The sequence below is a fragment of the Salvelinus alpinus genome, chromosome 8 (assembly GCF_045679555.1).
Source record: "Salvelinus alpinus chromosome 8, SLU_Salpinus.1, whole genome shotgun sequence".
In the NCBI taxonomy this organism is placed as follows: Eukaryota; Metazoa; Chordata; class Actinopteri; order Salmoniformes; family Salmonidae; genus Salvelinus; species Salvelinus alpinus.
In genome coordinates, this window is record NC_092093.1 from 10,994,446 (window position 1) to 11,013,255 (window position 18,810).

At 41.1% G+C, this 18,810-nt stretch overlaps 1 protein-coding gene across 1 annotated transcript in view; it reads right to left on the reverse strand.

Annotated features, from left to right (window-relative positions):
• The window catches only part of LOC139582535 (ryanodine receptor 3-like), a 272,990-nt gene that overhangs the window by 184,427 nt on the left and 69,753 nt on the right, over positions 1-18,810 (reverse strand). Inside the window, exons 12-14 of the mRNA XM_071412622.1 lie at positions 6,902-7,023; positions 5,915-6,098; positions 1-104 (exon numbers count right to left, since the gene is read on the reverse strand). The exon at positions 1-104 is cut by the window's left edge and continues 32 nt beyond it. Coding sequence (XP_071268723.1) covers positions 1-104; positions 5,915-6,098; positions 6,902-7,023 — 410 coding nt within the window. The remainder of the gene's footprint in view (positions 105-5,914; positions 6,099-6,901; positions 7,024-18,810) is intronic.

The following is an 18,810-nucleotide window of genomic DNA, read 5'->3' on the forward strand; positions in this document are numbered from 1 at the left end:
TTCCATGCCGCCCCAGCCTCTTCCCCAGCATGCTCTCCAAAGTGAGCAGCGCTGTTGTATAGGTTGAGACGGTCGATGCACATGACCAGCAGGGCCAGCATGCCCTGAAACACACACACCAGGCGGGTCATTTTTAAAATTTTATTTAACCTTTATTTAACTAGGCAAGTCAGTTAAGAACAAATTCTTATTTACAATGACGGCCTAGGAACAGTGCCTTGTTCAGGGGTAGAACGCTAGATTTTTACCTTGTCAGCTCGGGGATTCAATCCAGCAACCTTTCAGTTACTGGCTCAACGCTCTAATACAAGGGTTACATCCACAATGGCTACTTTTGACCTGAGCTTTATGGGCCCTGGTCAAAAGTAGTGCACTACATAGGGAATAGTGTACCATAATTAGTCATTATGTGAGTCAATCGCAGTGATACATATTCCTAGAACTTCCTACATGAAAAGACATACATTCGCATATCTTGTGGGAGTCTCTTTTAGGCAGAGGTAGGACCAAGTCACCATTTTTTAAGTCACAAGCAAATCTCAAGTCACAAGGTACGAGTCTCAAGTCGAGTCCCAAGTAGAATGGTTCGAGTCTCGACTCAAGTCCAAGTCGTACAGTACATTCTAAGAGCAAGTCAAGTCGAATCACACGTTTTTACAAGTTCAGTCTCAAGTCAAGTAAAATAAAATATATACATGCAATGACTTCTAGAACAACAAATGGGGTGGCAGGGTAGCCTAGTGGCTAGAGCGTTGGACTAGTAACCGAAAGGTTGCGAGTTCAAATCCTTCAGCTGACAAGGTTCAAATCTGTCTTTCTGCCCCTGAACAGGCACTTAACCCAGGCTGTCATTGAAAATAAGAAGTTGTTCTTAACTGACTTGCCTAGTTAAATAAAGGTTAAAAAAATGGAGACCTTGTCTGACCTAAGGTTCTGTCATCTTTGTGAAGAAAAATGAGTTAGTTATATATAACTGATCTTTAGATGTCTGTGAAGTTAGATTTTTGAAAAAGTTTAAATTTTAAGTGAAAGAAATGAAAAACTTCACAGTTCTATATGCATAAACCCATTTGAAACATCTGCAATCCAATCACAAGCCTCAACAAATACAGATGGACCAATCAAAACACATGTCTTTGCCATCTCCCTCTAAATACGGTCTAGGCTAGTCTAGCAAGCAATAGTGGCAGACAAGCAAAAAAAAAACTACACAGTCAGAAATCTGACAGTAAATGATGTCATATCGTCGTTCAGTGATGACAGTAATTCGTCTGACGATCATAATACATGTCTTAACGTATTTAATGTCTTAACGTATTTGATGTATTTAATGTCTTAATGTCTTCATGTATTTAACCTCTTAATGTATTTGATGTATTTAATGTCTTAACGTATTTAATGTCTTAATGTATTTGATGTATTTAATGTCTTAACGTATTTAATGTGTTAATGTATTTAATGTCTTAACGTATTTAATGTCTTAATGTATTTGATGTATTTAATGTCTTAACGTATTTAATGTCTTAATGTATTTGATGTATTTAATGTCTTAATGTATTTGATGTATTTAATGTCTTAACGTATTTAATGTCTTAACGTATTTAATGTCTTAATGTATTTGATGTATTTAATGTCTTAACGTATTTAATGTCTTAATGTATTTGATGTATTTAATGTCTTAATGTATTTTATGTATTTAATGTCTTAACGTATTTAATGTCTTAATGTATTTTATGTATTTAATGTCTTAATGTATTTGATGTATTTAATGTCTTAACGTTTTTGATGTATTTAATGTCTTAACGTATTTAATGTGTTAATGTATTTGATGTATTTAATGTCTTAATGTATTTGATGTATTTAATGTCTTAATGTATTTGATGTATTTAATGTCTTAATGTATTTCATGTATTTAACGTCTTAATGTATTTCATGTATTTAATGTCTTAACGTATTTAATGTCTTAATGTATTTGATGTATTTAACCTCTTAATGTATTTCATGTATTTAATGTCTTAATGTATTTGATGTATTTAATGTCTTAACGTATTTAATGTCTTAACGTATTTGATGTATTTAATGTCTTAATGTATTTGATGTATTTAATGTCTTAACGTATTTGATGTATTTAATGTCTTAATGTATTTGATGTATTTAATGTCTTAATGTATTTGATGTATTTAATGTCTTAATGTATTTGATGTATTTAATGTCTTAACGTATTTCATGTATTTAACGTCTTAATGTATTTCATGTATTTAATGTCTTAATATCTTAATGTATTTGATGTATTTAATGTCTTAATGTATTTGATGTATTTAATGTCTTAATGTATTTGATGTATTTAATATCTTAATGTATTTGATGTATTTAACCTCCTAATGTATTTGATGTATGTAATGTCTTAATGTATTTGATGTATTTAATATCTTAATGTATTTGATGTATTTAACCTCCTAATGTATTTGATGTATGTAATGTCTTAATGTATTTGATGTATTTAATGTCTTAACGTATTTGATGTATTTAATGTCTTAATGTATTTGATGTATTTAACATCTTAATGTATTTCATGTATTTAATGTCCTAATGTATTTGATGTATTTAACCTCCTAATGTATTTGATGTATGTAATGTCTTAATGTATTTGATGTATTTAATATCTTAATGTATTTGATGTATTTAACCTCCTAATGTATTTGATGTATGTAATGTCTTAATGTATTTGATGTATTTAATGTCTTAACGTATTTGATGTATTTAATGTCTTAATGTATTTGATGTATTTAACATCTTAATGTATTTCATGTATTTAATGTCTTAATGTATTTCATGTATTTAACCTCAATGTATTTGATGTATTTAATGTCTTAATGTATTTGATGTATTTAACATCTTAATGTATTTCATGTATTTAATGTCTTAATGTATTTGATGTATTTAACCTCCTAATGTATTTGATGTATTTAATGTCTTAATGTATTTGATGTATTTAACGTCTTAATGTATTTGATGTATTTAACCTCTTAATGTATTTCATGTATTTAATGTCTTAATGTATTTAATGTATTTAATGTCTTAATGTATTTGCTGATGGTGTTCTGACTCTATCTCGGTAAAATAGTGTCATTCTATCATTTATGTATTCAAATAGCTACAGTCTTATTAAACATAAACACTTCTGAACATGTCCAATCCAGAAGTGTCAGATAGAGCCTTCACACTGGGCACAGATGTCAATTCAATGTCTATTCCACATTGGTTCCAAGTCATTTCATTGAAATGACGTGGGAACAACGTTGATTCAACAAGTGTGTGCCCAGTGGGTTATGGCTGAACCCAGATTGACATTTCAGAGCCATAAGGTTCTATCAGGATTGTGATACTCTGTACTTTAGGTACTGTACCTTTAAGGTGAGAACCCTAATGGGTTATGAAAGGAGAATTCGCTACAAAACAATTCTGAGATCTGGGATGTGAAAACATTGATGCTCAAAATCGAATACCTATGCTTTGTGCTGATAGAACCAAGACATCTTTGTCTATTTATTGAGGCTACCAGACAGCCCTTTGCATTCTTTTTGTCTACAACATATTTACATTTTTAACAATAAATTCCAAATGCAAGCTTCATTAGTCAATTATCAATTTTAAACAATTTTGACATACCAAAAGACCAGTAGGCCTATGCTAGTAATTGTTGCTTGATGCCCCATTGCTGGTGAGCATGGAAAGTAAGATAAGTAAGATATTCTTGATCACCAAACAAGTTTTGGATATCATCACAGACAACTTTAGCATTTTAGCTAACTACTTACTACTTTTTAGCTACTTTGTAACTACGTAACATGTTAGCTAACCATTCTCCTAACCCTCACCTTAACCTTTTAACCAACTCCTAACCCGAACCTTAACTCTAACCTCAACCCTAACCTTAACCCTAACCCCTAACCTAGCTAATGTTAGCATTAGCCACATAGCTAACGTTAGCAACCACAAATTGGAATTCATATGTTTTGCAAAATTTTTACATAAATTTGTACAAATTGCCATTACTAAAATATTGTACGGATTGCAACTCGTAACACATCATATGAATTGTAATTCATAACTCACGACTCCCCAAAACCTTCTTGCTGATCTAGCTCACCTGACCTATGTTGATTGACAGTTGGTCCAATCAGAGGGCGGAATGTGTGTTTCACTAGTCAATCTGTTTTTTGCAAGTGAGATACAGTCTCTGGCTGCGTGGCGAGTAGCCTAACCCATGGAGACTTTATGCCATAAAATGAGTGACAAAACGTTACGGATCATTTCAAGTCATCGGTCTCAAGTCAAAGTCGAGCACCGAGTCTTGAGGCTCCAAGTCGAAGTCAAGTTTTAAGTTATTTTTTTTTCTATCAAGTCGAGTCTCAAATCATCAAATATGTGACTCGAGTCAGACTCGAGTCCAAATCATGTGACTTAAGTCTGTACACTAAAGAAAGTTACAACTTGGAAAGTCAACAGCAGGCAGGTACAGTATGCAGAAGTGTCAAACATGATCCTTTAACCAGTGCTTAATTTGTAAATCAGGAGGTACCGGAACAAAAAGTGAGCTCGAGAGCTCGAGAGCTAGAGAGATAGAGAGAGAGAGAGCGAGAGAGAGAGAGAGAGAGAGAGAGAGAGAGAGAGAGGTGACCAGGGGACTCTTTCTAATAAAGCATTGCATTGCATGCATTATAATTTATTTTGCGTACTGACATAAAGTAGTAGAGTAGAAGCGCTTGCAGAAGTTGCACACGCGGGGGAAATATGTTGTAGCTTAGGGTCCGGGACAAATGTGGCCTCTATAGACACATTTCATGCAGTTCTACATCATTTTAGAAGATGGGAGACTTTAGCTGAACCTGTTTCATGATGGAAATGACAGGCTACTTGGACACTGACAAACTGACAATCTGAGATCAATAAAAACGACCTTGTCTCAAATCCAGGCCTAGGTGTGAGGAGAAACACATACGGTACAATATGAGGAGGAGGTTATAGTCCTAAACAAACTGTCCAGTTTCACTGACTCGCCCAACGACACACAGCTCACTCACCTGTGAAGGCCGATGCTCTCAAGTCTATCTCTCTCTTGTTTTAATGTAAAATAATACTGTTCGCTCAATAAGCCTATTTGGACATTGATAACATATTTGGTAGCACTACAGACAGACTGGTCTTCTCTTTTCAGCAGGATCCATTTGCCGCGCGTTGCCACAGCTAGGATATATATATATATATTTTAAAGCTATCGATCCTCTGTGGCTAAATTATAGACCTATTCCTGGTGTATTCTGAATAATTTCATTTCATTCTGAACAGACAGCAGTAATTCTATAACTTTGGCAAATGTATTTCACTTTATCAGTGGTGCTGCAGTATTTCCAGCAGCCTTCCCACAGCTATGATTCTGTAAGGAAGTAAATGAAGTGCAACGCTGAAGAGATGAGAGTTGCAGGCTCACGTCTATCAGAGCAGAGAGAGGGAGAGAGATCATAGAAAGTGATTCTCAGTCTAGTTCTGTGAGAGATACAGGTGCGATTCTCTCTCTCACCACAGTAATGACCACGCGTTGGTCTATATAGGCTACAATATTGTGCAAACCATGAACCCGGGCCGGCACAACATGAATCAATTCTTAGAATATCAGGGCCGTTTTTACGTTAAGTGTTTTAAGGGGCAGCCAGGAGAATTACAGAGTCAACTTGAATTAACTCTGATTGCTTTTATTTGAATTTTTACATTGCAAATAGTGAAAATAATTGTTCAGGCCACGAGACGTACCGGGATCCTGGCAAATGGGTTCCAGAACAAAACAGTCCAAAACTGAGATTAACTCAAATTTAGCCCTGATTAAACCTGAGGTCCCGGAGGCCTGGGAGCTCACCTCCTCTTTGAAGAGGTCCTGTCGTTTGATGAGAGATCTCAGCAGAGTTTGTTTCTCCTCGTGTTCCAGTTCTGAGTCGGGCTGTTTGAAATACTCAATCAGATCATCCAGCGTCTTCAACACCTCGTCAAAGTTAGGCAGAGACACCTCCACGTTCTTATTGCTTCCTATACTGTCAAGACCCCTAGAGGAGAGGGAGAGGGGCAGGGAGAGGGGCAGGGAGAGGGGCAGGGAGAGGAAGAGTGAGAAAAAGGAGTAAGCAGAGAGGGATAGAGAGAGGGAAAAAGAGAGTGACATAAAACTAATTTACTGTTGATAGGCTACATTAATATCACTTATCCACAATGGTCTCAAACCATCTCAATTGTTTTCAAATTACATTGCGCAAATTCTACAGCAAATCATTTCCGAAATCAGTCACTGGAAGTGAATCCACGGCAGGCTAATTTCATGAGAACTAATCCATGCCTAATCACACAAAAGCAGGAAAATTGCCATCGGTTCTGCAGCTGCGATTGGATCTCAACTGCGCAAGTTCATGTGAATCGGCTTGTCATTCAGTAGTATTCAGGAGCATTCAGGAGCATTCAGTAGTATTCAGGAGCATGCAGTAGCATTCAGGAGCATTCAGTATTATTCAGGAGCATTTAGTAGCATTTAGGAGCATTCAAGAGAATTCAGTAGCATTTAGGAGCATTCCGTAGCATTCAGGAGCATTCAGTAGTATACAGTAGTATTCAGGAGCATTCAACTAGCTCATACAAAATTTGTCCAACCGTGTTCTGTATTTTCTGGAATAGATGAGGGTCCTTAAACTGTCTAGGTTACCAATGCAGCACACACACACACACACACACACACACACACACACACACACACACACACACACACACACACACACACACACACACACACACACACACACACACACACACACACACACACACACACACACACACACACACACACACACACACACAGCCCTACTTGATGAAGTGGCTGAAGAGGACAGTAGTGTTCCTGATGATGCGTACAGCCCGTGCCTCCTCGTGTTGACAACGCTGAAGGGTCAGGCCGTCGTCCATGTGACCCTCAGCGTGCAGACAGGCCTGTCTCGCAAATACACAACACACACATTATAGACAGACATTATTAGAAGTACGTGACACAGACATTACCACAAACAGGTATCTGTGCAACTCAATGTAACATGTCCGTTGTTACTCATTAATCACATGCAGAGCCATATAGTGTACTTAGAGTGTTTTGAATAGTTTTCCAATTCTAGACATTCCGTTACATAGCATTGTTGAAATATTCCTCATGCAACGTTAATGGGGTTCAAACATGGCTGCTATAGAATGTTGTAGTGTCATGTAAATGCATCATAATGCAGAAACCACATTGCCCCAACTCTCTGAATACAAGGTTCTGATCACATCCAATCAAGTGAGGCTTTATATCAGCTGAGCTGTGAGTTGGCTTAGGTCTCCTCCTATCCCCCAGTTAGCTCCCACCCAGGCAGGATGTGTCAGAACATATGAGGCGGTCATTTAGATGTGATGAGAGAGGGACGGTGACAGGTAGTTACAGTTATCTCTTCTGAGAGAGGAGGGATCAACTCCTGTCTCTCTCTCTTCCTCCCCAGTCTCTATTCCTCTCTCTCTCCCTCGCTACCATCTCTCCATCTCTCCCTCTCGCTCCCCATCAGCTCTTCTCTCTCTCCTTCCCCACCAGCTCTTCTCTCTCTCTCTCCTTCCCCACCAGCTCGTCTCTCTCTCCATCTCTCTCTCCTTCCCCATCAGCTCTTCTCTCTCTCCATCTCTCTCTCCCTCCCCATCAGCTCGTCTCTCTCTCCATCTCTCTCTCCTTCCCCATCAGCTCTTCTCTCTCTCCATCTCTCTCTCCCTCCCCATCAGCTCGTCTCTCTCTCCATCTCTCTCTCCTTCCCCATCAGCTCTTCTCTCTCTCCATCTCTCTCTCCCTCCCCATCAGCTCTTCTCTCTCTCCATCCCTCTCCCCTTCCCCATCAGCTCTTCTCTCTCTCCATCTCTCTCTCCTTCCCCACCAGCTCTTCTCTCCCTCCATCCCTCTCCCCTTCCCCATCAGCTCTTCTCTCTCTCCATCTCTCTCTCCTTCCCCACCAGCTCTTCTCTCCCTCCATCCCTCTCCCCTTCCCCATCAGCTCTTCTCTCTCTCCATCTCTCTCTCCTTCCCCACCAGCTCTTCTCTCCCTCCATCCCTCTCCCCTTCCCCATCAGCTCTTCTTTCTCTCCATCTCTCTCTCCCTCCCCATCAGCTCTTCTCTCTCTCCATCCCTCTCCCCTTCCCCATCAGCTCTTCTCTCTCTCCATCTCTCTCTCCTTCCCCACCAGCTCTTCTCTCTCTCCATCTCTCTCTCCTTCCCCATCAGCTCTTCTCTCTCTCCATCTCTCTCTCTGTCCTTCCCCACCAGCCTTTCTCTTTCTATCTAGCTCTCTATCCCTCCCCACCATAGGGCTGCCAACGTTTGAGGAAAGCTTGGAGAGAGATTTGCTATGTGAATTTCATTGTCCCCTGGCACAGTCCCTAGATGGGTGACTGGGGGTCCTCCCCTAGGAAGATTTTCCTGCAATATTTTTTTTACATGGCTTAGGCCTATGGCCAGGTTGGAAAATTAGGTGTACTCAGGATGCTTTGAATATTAAATGTACATTCAAAATGTGTTAATTTGAGATTTTGGGGGGATGAAATGTTAATTATGGTAATATTTTTAGGGGACATATTTTTTTAGGTGGTTTGACACTTTATTCAATAATTAAATGAGATAGGGAAATGCTAGAAACAGTGGGAAGGTTGAAAGCAGGGATTGATCTCTGTTCTCAGGTGGAAAGTTGTATCGGATACGTGCCAGGGAGTTTTACCATTACACCAGGCTCTGCACAGGAATGTTTATATTAATGGTTGATGGCAGTGGGTAACCGAATCATAGATTGAAGTCTCCTTGTTCATAGACTGCTTTCAAGGTATGGACACAAACAATCTATATTGTTTTTATGCGGGTGAACTATCTCTTTAAAATAGGTCTGGAAGAAAATCCTGCCTGATCACCAGGAGGGTTGGCCACCTCTGATCTATGTTTCCCAAGTGATGGGTGTTTCAAAATGTTCTTGTTATAACAATTCATTTCTCAAAATCACCAGACCTTCAGGTGAAAATAAAATCTAATGAATATCAATATTCAGGGGGTTTATGCCTATTGGTTGAAGATTCTTGACATCATCGTACTCTACATAGACAACATATGACGCCTTTATGAGTTGTGAGTCCACCTATCATCTATACCAAGCATGTGCACAATACTAAAATGTAAACAATTATATTTGATTCCAGAAACATTTATTATCTATTGCTGATTTGTATGACTTATTCAAAAGCTGTCCATGAATATCTACAAAAATACTTAGCCTCATATACTGTAATTCATCTTCAAAGACACAAGTAGACATTTCAGATTTAAAATATGTGATGATACTGGCAGAACTGGTAAGAAGTGGAATACTAGAATAAGTATGGAGAATAACAGTAGTGTTGCTGCTGACTATCACACTAATTACAGGATATTTTAGCAGATTGTCAAGAATGAGAATTGGTCCACTGATCAGACTAAATACATTAAATAGCTAATAAAATCTCCCGAAGGCAAGATGACATAAATCTGCCCCTACATTTAAAAAAAAATATTTATTCATAGTTACAAATCAGGTCACCGTACAAAACGAACCTCCGAAAACATTCTGTAGGTCTGTCTGCGACCTTTTCGTTGTCACAACCTAAAATGCCAATCACCATACGAGGGGACTAATGTAAGTGTGGATTAAATCGACTTTACTACATGCTGTCAAACGGCTGCATTCTGCAATAGGGACAGGGAGTAACAGCAACCTAATTTAACATTAACATAACACAGTGCTATCGTGCTGCTCATTTTACAGTTTTAAAAACTTCGCGGAGAACGTTCCCTCCAATCAGCGCCACTCTAATCTAGAGGGGCGTTTCTTAAAAACATGCATCCAATCCCCTTGATCCTTTACATGACTAGACCAATCATATGTTTCAATGTGTCGCAATGTGCAGGTGGCAAGACAGGACAATGATAGAGGTTCAACTCGTGATGTTAAATTGAAGGCGCAGATGCTCCGATTTCAAAACGATTTGGAGCACAGTTGAAAAGTTAACGTGCTGACTATACAAGGGACTAATTAGAAAATTAAAAGCAGCGGTTTTCAGTAAGTGAGATATAAGAGGTGTGCCGTGAGAGCGTGAGAAGAGGGCCAAATGCGTGTCTCACATGCCAACGCGTGAGAGTTAGCAGCTCTGCCACCAGCTCTTCTCTCTCTCCCTTCCCACCAGCTCTTCTCTCTATCTCTCTATCCCTTCCGACCAGCTCTTCTCTCTCCATCTCTCTCTCCCTTCCCACCAGCTCTCCTCTCTACCTATCTCTCTTTCCCTTCCCACCAGCTCTTCTCTCTATCTCTCTCTCCCTTACCACCAGCTCTTCTCTCTATCTCTCTCTCCCTTCCCACCAGCTCTTCTCTCTATCTCTCTCTCTCTCCCCACCAGCTCTTCTCTCTATCTCTCTCTCCCCACCAGCTCTTCTCTCTATCTCTCTCTCCCCACCAGCTCTTCTCTCTACCTATCTCTCTCTCCCTTCCCACCAGCTCTTCTCTCTATCTGCCTCTCCCTTACCACCAGCTCTTCTCTCTATCTGTCTCTCCCTTACCACCAGCTCTTCTCTCTATCTCTCTCTCCCTTCCCACCAGCTCTTCTCTCTATCTCTCTTTCCCTTCCCACCAGCTCTCCTCTCTACCTATCTCTCTTTCCCTTACCACCAGCTCTTCTCTCTACCTATCTCTCTTTCCCTTACCACCAGCTCTTCTCTCTTTCCATCTCGCTCTCTCCCTTCCCACCAGCTCTTCTCTCTATCTCTCTCTCTCCCTTCCCACCAGCTCGTCTCTCTATCTCTCTATCCCTTCCGACCAGCTCTTCTCTCTCCATCTCTCTCTCCCTTCCCACCAGCTCTTCTCTCTATCTCTCTCTCCCTTCCCACCAGCTCTTCTCTCTATCCCTTCCCACCAGCTCTCCTCTCTACCTATCTCTCTATCCCTTCCCACCAGCTCTTCTCTCTATCTCTCTCTCCCTTCCCACCAACTCTTCTCTCTATCTCTCTCTCCCTTCCCACCAGCTCTTCTCTCTATCTCTCTCTCCCTTCCCACCAGCTCTTCTCTCTATCTCTCTCTCCCTTCCCACCAGCTCTTCTCTCTATCTCTCTCTCCCTTCCCACCAGCTCTTCTCTCTATCTCTCTCTCCCTTCCCAGCAGCTCTTCTCTCTATCTCTCTCTCCCTTCCCACCAGCTCTTCTCTCTATCTCTCTCTCCCTTCCCACCAGCTCTTCTCTCTATCTCTCTCTCTCCCTTCCCACCAGCTCTTCTCTCTATCTCTCTCTCCCTTCCCAGCAGCTCTTCTCTCTATCTCTCTCTCTCCCTTCCCAGCAGCTCTTCTCTCTATCTCTCTCTCCCTTCCGACCAGCTCTTCTCTCTATCTCTCTCTCCCTTCCCACCAGCTCTTCTCTCTATCTCTCTCTCTCCCTTCCCACCAGCTCTTCTCTCTATCTCTCTCTCTCCCTTCCCAGCAGCTCTTCTCTCTATCTCTCTCTCCCTTCCCACCAGCTCTTCTCTCTATCTCTCTCTCTCCCTTCCCAGCAGCTCTTCTCTCTATCTCTCTCTCCCTTCCGACCAGCTCTTCTCTCTATCTCTCTCTCCCTTCCCACCAGCTCTTCTCTCTATCTCTCTATCGCTTCCCACCAGCTCTTCTCTCTATCTGTCTCTCCCTTCCCACCAGCTCTTCTCTCTATCGCTCTATCGCTTCCCACCAGCTCTTCTCTCTATCTGTCTCTCCCTTCCGACCAGCTCTTCTCTCTATCTCTCTCTCCCTTCCCAGCAGCTCTTCTCTCTATCTCTCTCTCCCTTCCGACCAGCTCTTCTCTCTATCTCTCTCTCCTTCCCCACCAGCTCTTCTCTCTATCTCTCTCTCCCTTCCCACCAGCTCTTCTCTCTATCTCTCTCTCCCTTCCCACCAGCTCTTCTCTCTATCTCTCTCTCCCTTCCCACCAGCTCTTCTCTCTATCTCTCTCTCCCTTCCCACCAGCTCTTCTCTCTATCTCTCTCTCCCTTCCGACCAGCTCTTCTCTCTATCTGTCTCTCCCTTCCCACCAGCTCTTCTCTCTATCTCTCTCTCCCTTCCCAGCAGCTCTTCTCTCTATCTCTCTCTCTCCCTTCCGACCAGCTCTTCTCTCTATCTGTCTCTCCCTCCCCACCAGCTCTTCTCTCTATCTGTCTCTCCCTCCCCACCAGCTCTTCTCTCTCCATCTCCCTCTCTCCACTGGGTATTATGCAGCTCGTCCTGGGCCAGTGGCCAGAGAAAACAAACACCACCTCTGCTCTGCTCAGAGGCCAGGTCACCTTGACAACAAGCCAGCTGGTACAGTGTAACTCACAGTGGGAAACTATCCCACTAGCCTTTAATCCTCTGATTAGGTAATCTCATTATGGGGATTCTTTATTCAACTACAGTCTGTTCCAATATGCAACACCCACACCAGATGAGCCCACTACTTTTTATGTACAGTTGAAGTTGGAAGTTTACATGCACTTAGGTTGGAGTCATTAAAACTCGTTTTTCAACCACTCCACACATTTCGTTAACAAACTATAGTTTTGGCAAGTCGGTTAGGACATCTACTTTGTGCATCACACAAGTAATTTTTCCAACAATTGTTTACAGACAGATTATTTCACTTATAATTCACTGTATTACAATTCCAGTGGGTCAGAAGTTTACATACACTAAGTTGACTGTGCCTTTAAACAGCTTGGAATATTCCAGAAAATGATGTCATGGCTTTAGAAGCTTCTGATAGGCTACTTGACATCATTTGAGTCAATTGTATGTGTACCTGTGGATGTATTTCAAGGCAAACCTTCAAACTCAGTGCCTCTTTGCTTGACATCATGGGAAAATCAAAAGAAATCATCCATGAACTCAGAAAGAAAATTGGAGACCTCCACAAGTCTGGTTCATCCTTGGGAGCAATTTCCAAACGCCTGAAGGTACCACGTTCATCTGTACAAACAATAGTACCCAAGTATAAACACCATGGGACCACACAGCCTTCATACTGCTAAGGAAGGAGACGCATTCTGTCTCCTAGAGATGAACGAACTTTGGTGCAAAAAGTGCAAATCAATCCCAGATCAACAGCAAAGGACCTTGTGAAGATGCTGGAGGAAACAGGTACAAAAGTATCTCTTTCCAAAGTAAAACGTGTCCTATATCGACATAAACTGAAAGGCCGCTCAGCAAGGAAGAAGTCACTGCTCCAAAACCGCCACAAAAAAGCCAGACTACGGTTTGCAACTGCACATGGGGACAAAGATCATACTTTTTGGAGAAATGTCCTCTGGTCTGATGAAACAAAAATAGAACAGTTTGGCCATAATGACCATCATTATGTTTGGAGGAAAAAGGGGGAAGCTTGCAAGCCGAAGAACACCATGCCAACCGTGAAGCACGGGGGTGGCAGCATCTTGTTGTGGGGGTGCTTTGCTGCAGGAGGGACTGGTGCACTTCACAAAATAGATGACAACATGAGGCAGGAAAATTATGTGGATATATTGAAGCAACATTTCAAGACATCAGTCAGGAAGTTAAAGCTTGGTTGCAAATGGGTCTTCCAAATGGACAATGACCCCAAGGATACTTCCAAAGTTGTGGCAAAATGGCTTAAGGATAACAAAGTCAAGGTATTGGAGTGGCATTCACAAAGCCCTGACCTCAATCCTATAGAACATTTGTGGGCAGAACTGAAAAAGCGTGTGCGAGCAAGGAGGCCTACAAACCTGACTCAGTTACACCAGCTCTGTCAGGAGAAATGGGCCAAAATTCACCCAACTTATTGTGTAAAGCTTGTGGAAGAATACCCGAAACGTACAAGTTAAACAATTTAAAGGCAATGCTACCAAATACAAATTGAGTGTATGTAAACTTCTGACCTACTGGGAATGTGATGAAAGAAATAAAAGCTGAAATAAACCATTCTCTCTACTATTATTCTGACATTTCACATTCTTAAAATAAAGTGGTGATCCTAACTGACCTATGACAGGGAATTTTTACTAGGATTAAATGTCAGGAATTGTGAAAATTTTTGTTTCAAAATATTTGGCTAAGGTGTATGTAAACTTCCAACTTCAACTGTATTTAGCCAGGCAAGTCAGTTAAGAACAAATTCTTATTTACAATGACGGCCTACCCTGGCCAAACCCGGATGACGCTGGGCCAATTGCGGGCCGCCCTATGGAACTCCCAATCATGGCCGGATGTGATACAGCCTGGATTCGAACCAGGGACTGTAGTATTTGTATTTATTATTGATCCCCATTAGCTGCTGCCTTGCGTCAGTTACTTGATTTGGAATAGAGTAGTCATGGCTCTATGTAGTACTGTGTGCCTCCCATAGTCTGTTTTGGACTTGGGGACTGTGAAGAGACCTCTTGTGGCATGTCTTGTGGGGTATGCATGGGTGTCCGAGCTGTGTGCCAGTAGTTTAGACAGACACCTCTGTGCATTCGACATGTCAATACCTCTCATAAATTAAAGTAGTGATGAAGTCAATCTCTCCTCCACTTTCAGCCAGGACAGATTGACATGCATGTTATTAATATTAGCTCTCTGTGTACATCCAATGGCCAGCCGTGCTGCCCAGTTCTGAGCCAATTGCAATTTTCCGAAGTCCTTTTTTGTGGAACCTGACCACACGACTGAACAGTAGTCCAGGTGTGACAAAACTAGGGCCTGTAGGACCTGCCTTGTTGATAGTGTTGTTAAGGCAGAGCATCGCTTTATTATAGACAGACTTCTCCCCATCTTAGCTACTACTGCATCCATATGTTTGACCATGACAGTTTACAATCTAGTTTTACTCCAAGCAGTTCAGTCATCTCAACTTGCTCAATTTCCACATTATTTATTACAAGATTTAGTTGAGGTTTAGGGTTTAGTGAGTGTTTTGTTCCAAATACAATACTTTTAGTTTTAGAAATATTTAGGGCTAACTTATTCCTTGCCACCCACTCTGAAACTAACTGCAGATCTTTGTTGAGTGTTGCAGTCATTTCAGTCGCTGTAGTAGCTGACGTGATAGTGTTGAGTTATCCGCATACATAGAAACTCTGGCTTTACTCAAAGTCAGTGGCATGTCGTTAGTAAAAATTGAAAAAGCAAGGTGCCTAAACAGCTACCCTGGGGAATTCCTAATTCTAACTGGATTATATTTGATTGGCTTCCATTAAAGAACACCCTCTGTGTTCTGTTAGACAAGTAACTCTTTATCCACATTATATCAGGGGGTGTAAAGCCATAACACTTAAGTTTTTGCAGCAGCAGACTATGATCAATAATGTTAAAAGCTGCACTGAAGTATAACAAGACAGCCCCCACAATACTTTTATCATCAATTTCTCTCAGCCAATCATCAGTCATTTGTGTAAGTTTGCTTGTTGAGTGTCCTTCCCTATAAGCATACTGAAATTCTGTTGTCAATTTGTTTACTGTGAAATAGCATTGTATCTGGTCAAACACCATTTTTCCCAGAAGTTTACTAAAGGTTGGTAACAGGCTGATTGGTCGGCTATTTGAGCCAGTAAAGGGGCTTTACTATTCTTGGGTAGCGGAATGACTTTAGCTTCCCTCCAGGCCTGAGGGCACACACTTTCTAGTTGGCTTAAATTGAAGATGTGGCAAATAGGAGTGGCAATATCATCTGCTGTTATCCTCAGTAATTTTCCATCCAGATTGTCAGACCCTGGTGGCTTGTCATTGTTGATAGACAACAATAATTTTTTCACCTCTTCCACACTGACTTTACGGAATTCCAAAGTACAATTCTTGTCTTTCATAATTTGATCCGATAGACTTGGATGTGTAGTGTCAGCGTTTGTTGCTGGCATGTCATCCCTAAGTTTGCTTATCTTGCCAATGAAAAAGTCATTAAAGTAGTTTGCAATATCAGTGGGCTTTGTGATGAGCCATCTGATTCAATGAATGAAGGAGACAAGTTGGCTTTTTTCCCCAAAATATTATTGAAGGTTCCCCAAAGCTTTTTACTATCATTCTTCATATAAATTATCTTTGTTTCATAGTGTAGTTTATTTTTATTTAGTTTAATCAAAATGATTTCTTAATTTGCAGTACATTTGCCAATCAGTTGGGCTGCCAGACTTAATTGCCATGCCTTCTGCCTCATCCCTCTCAACCATATAATTTTTAAATCCCTCATCAATCCAAGGGGATTTAACAGTTTTTACAGTCATTTTCTTAATGGCTGTGTGCTCATTAGTAACTGGAATAAGTACTTTCATAAATGTGTCAAGTGCAGCATCTGGTTGCTCCTCATTACACACCACAGACCAGCAAATATTCTTTACGTCATCAACGTATGAATCACTACAAAACGTATTCTATGACCTCTTATACACTATATTAGGCCCAGCCTTTAGAACTTTGGTTTTCCTAGATATGGCTATTATATTGTGATCACTACATTCTATGGATTTGCATACTGCTTTAAAGCAAATATCTGCAGCTTTAGTAAAAATTTGATCAATACATGTTGATGATTTAATTCCTGTGCTGTTTGTAACTGCCCTGGTAGGTTGACTGACGACCTGATCCAGGTTGCAGGCACTGGTTACAGTTTGAAGTGTTTCTCCTGAGTGGGCAGCTTGATAATAGCCAGTCAATATTTAAATCACACAGAAAATATACTTCTCTGTTGATATCACATACATTATCAAGCATTTCACACATATTATCCAGATACTGACTGTTAGCACTTGATGGTCTACAGCAGCTTCCCACAAGAATGGGCTTTAGGTGAGGCAGATGAACCTGTAGCCATATTACTTCAACAGTATTTAACATTAGATCTTCGGATGGGGCCACAGTGTCTCCTGACCCCTCGAGTCTCAGCCTCCAGTATTTATGCTGCAGTAGTTTATGTGTCGGGGGGCTAGGGTCAGTCTTTTATATCTCGAGTATTTCTCCACTGTCCTGTGTGAATTTAAGTATGCTCTCTCTAATTCTCCCTTTCTCTCTTTCTTTCTTTCTCTCTCTCGGGGGAGCTGAGCCCTAGGACAATGCCTCAGGACTACCTGGCATGGTGACTCCTTGCTCTCCCCAGTCGACCTGGCCGTGCTGCTGCTCCAGTTTCAACTGTTCTGCCTGCGGCTATGGAACCCTGACCTCTTCGTGCTACCTGTCCCAGACCTGCTGTTTTCAACTCTCTAGAGACAGCAGGAGCGGTAGAGATACTGTCAATGATCGGCTATGAAAAGCCAATTGACATTTACTCCTGAGGTGCTGACCTGTTGCACCCTCGACACCTACTGTGATTATTATTATTTGACCATGCTGGTCATTTATGAACATTTGAACATCTTGGCCATGTTCTGTTATAATCTCCACCCGGCACAGTCAGAAGAGGACTGGCCACCCCTCAGAGCCTGGTTCCTCTCTAGGTTTCTTCCAGGGTTTTGGCCTTTCTAGGGAGTTTTTCCTAGCCACCGTGCTTCTACACCTGCATTGCTTGCTGTTTGGGGTTTTAGCCTGGGCTTCTGTACAGCACTTTGAGATATCAGCTGATGTAACTTTTGATTTGATTTGAATAGATAATCTCTAAGTTTTACAGGAATGTGGTTCTGAATATAGACCGTAACACGGCCTCCGTTGGCATTTCTGTCTTTTCGGTAGATGTTATAACCATGTATTGCTACCACTGTATCATCAAAGGTTTTATATAAGTGAGTTTCAGAGATAGTCTGAAAATGAATGTCATCTGTTACAAGCAAGTTATTGACTTCATGGACCTTGTTTCTTAGGCTACATATGTTAATATGGGCTATTTTTAGCACTTTTCTGGGTTGCTTGATTGTTTTTAATGCTTTACTGGGAAACTTATCAGAGGTAGACTTGGTTGTGTTATTTACATGAGAGTTGATAGTGCAGGGTGAGCTGCATAAAGTGGTCTTCCTACTAGTGCACACCGCCTCAGTGCCAACAGTGTAACTCTGGTTTATAGGCTCATGATTACTGCTTACAATAGCTGTAGGATAAACAGATGTATTCTGTGCAATTTGGGGCACATAAATTAAATGACTTACATTGTGTTTTCCAATGCCCCTAAGATCATGTACATTTGATGCAGCATTATGACAACTCATTGTCACAACGGTAGGGATTAACTGAGCTGGTCTTGGATCATTTATCAGTCATTGTTTCAACGCAGCCTTGAAATGCGTAAACAGAGTCCAGGAGCCAAGATGATTTGGACGGACTCCGTCATTCCTGTAGAGTATCTTCTGTTTCCAGAAGGTGTCCAAGTTATCAATAAAAGTGACTCCAGCAGAGCTACAGTAGTCTTTTAGCCAGATGTGTAATGCCAGCAGTCTGCTGAGTCTTTCACACCTAGTAACGCCACTTGCACTGAGATGCAGTGCCCTGGACCGCTGTGCCACTCGGGAGCCCTTCTTAGAGACTGGTTAGGTGACAACATCACAAAAATGATGTGTGCGCTTCAAAGAGGCAGAAGTCAGTGTTGTTGTGATTCTGGATGGCCAGATAGATAGCAACAAGGACAAGAAACTGCCATGTGTGGGGAAACGCAAGTGACTCGCTAATATGGCCAAAAAAATGGCTTGCTAGCTATCTAGCTAGCCAACAACTGTTACGATGTATTTGAGAGATAAGTACAACTTTATTTATGTTTTCCATGAACATTGGAGACAAAATCTAGTTTACAA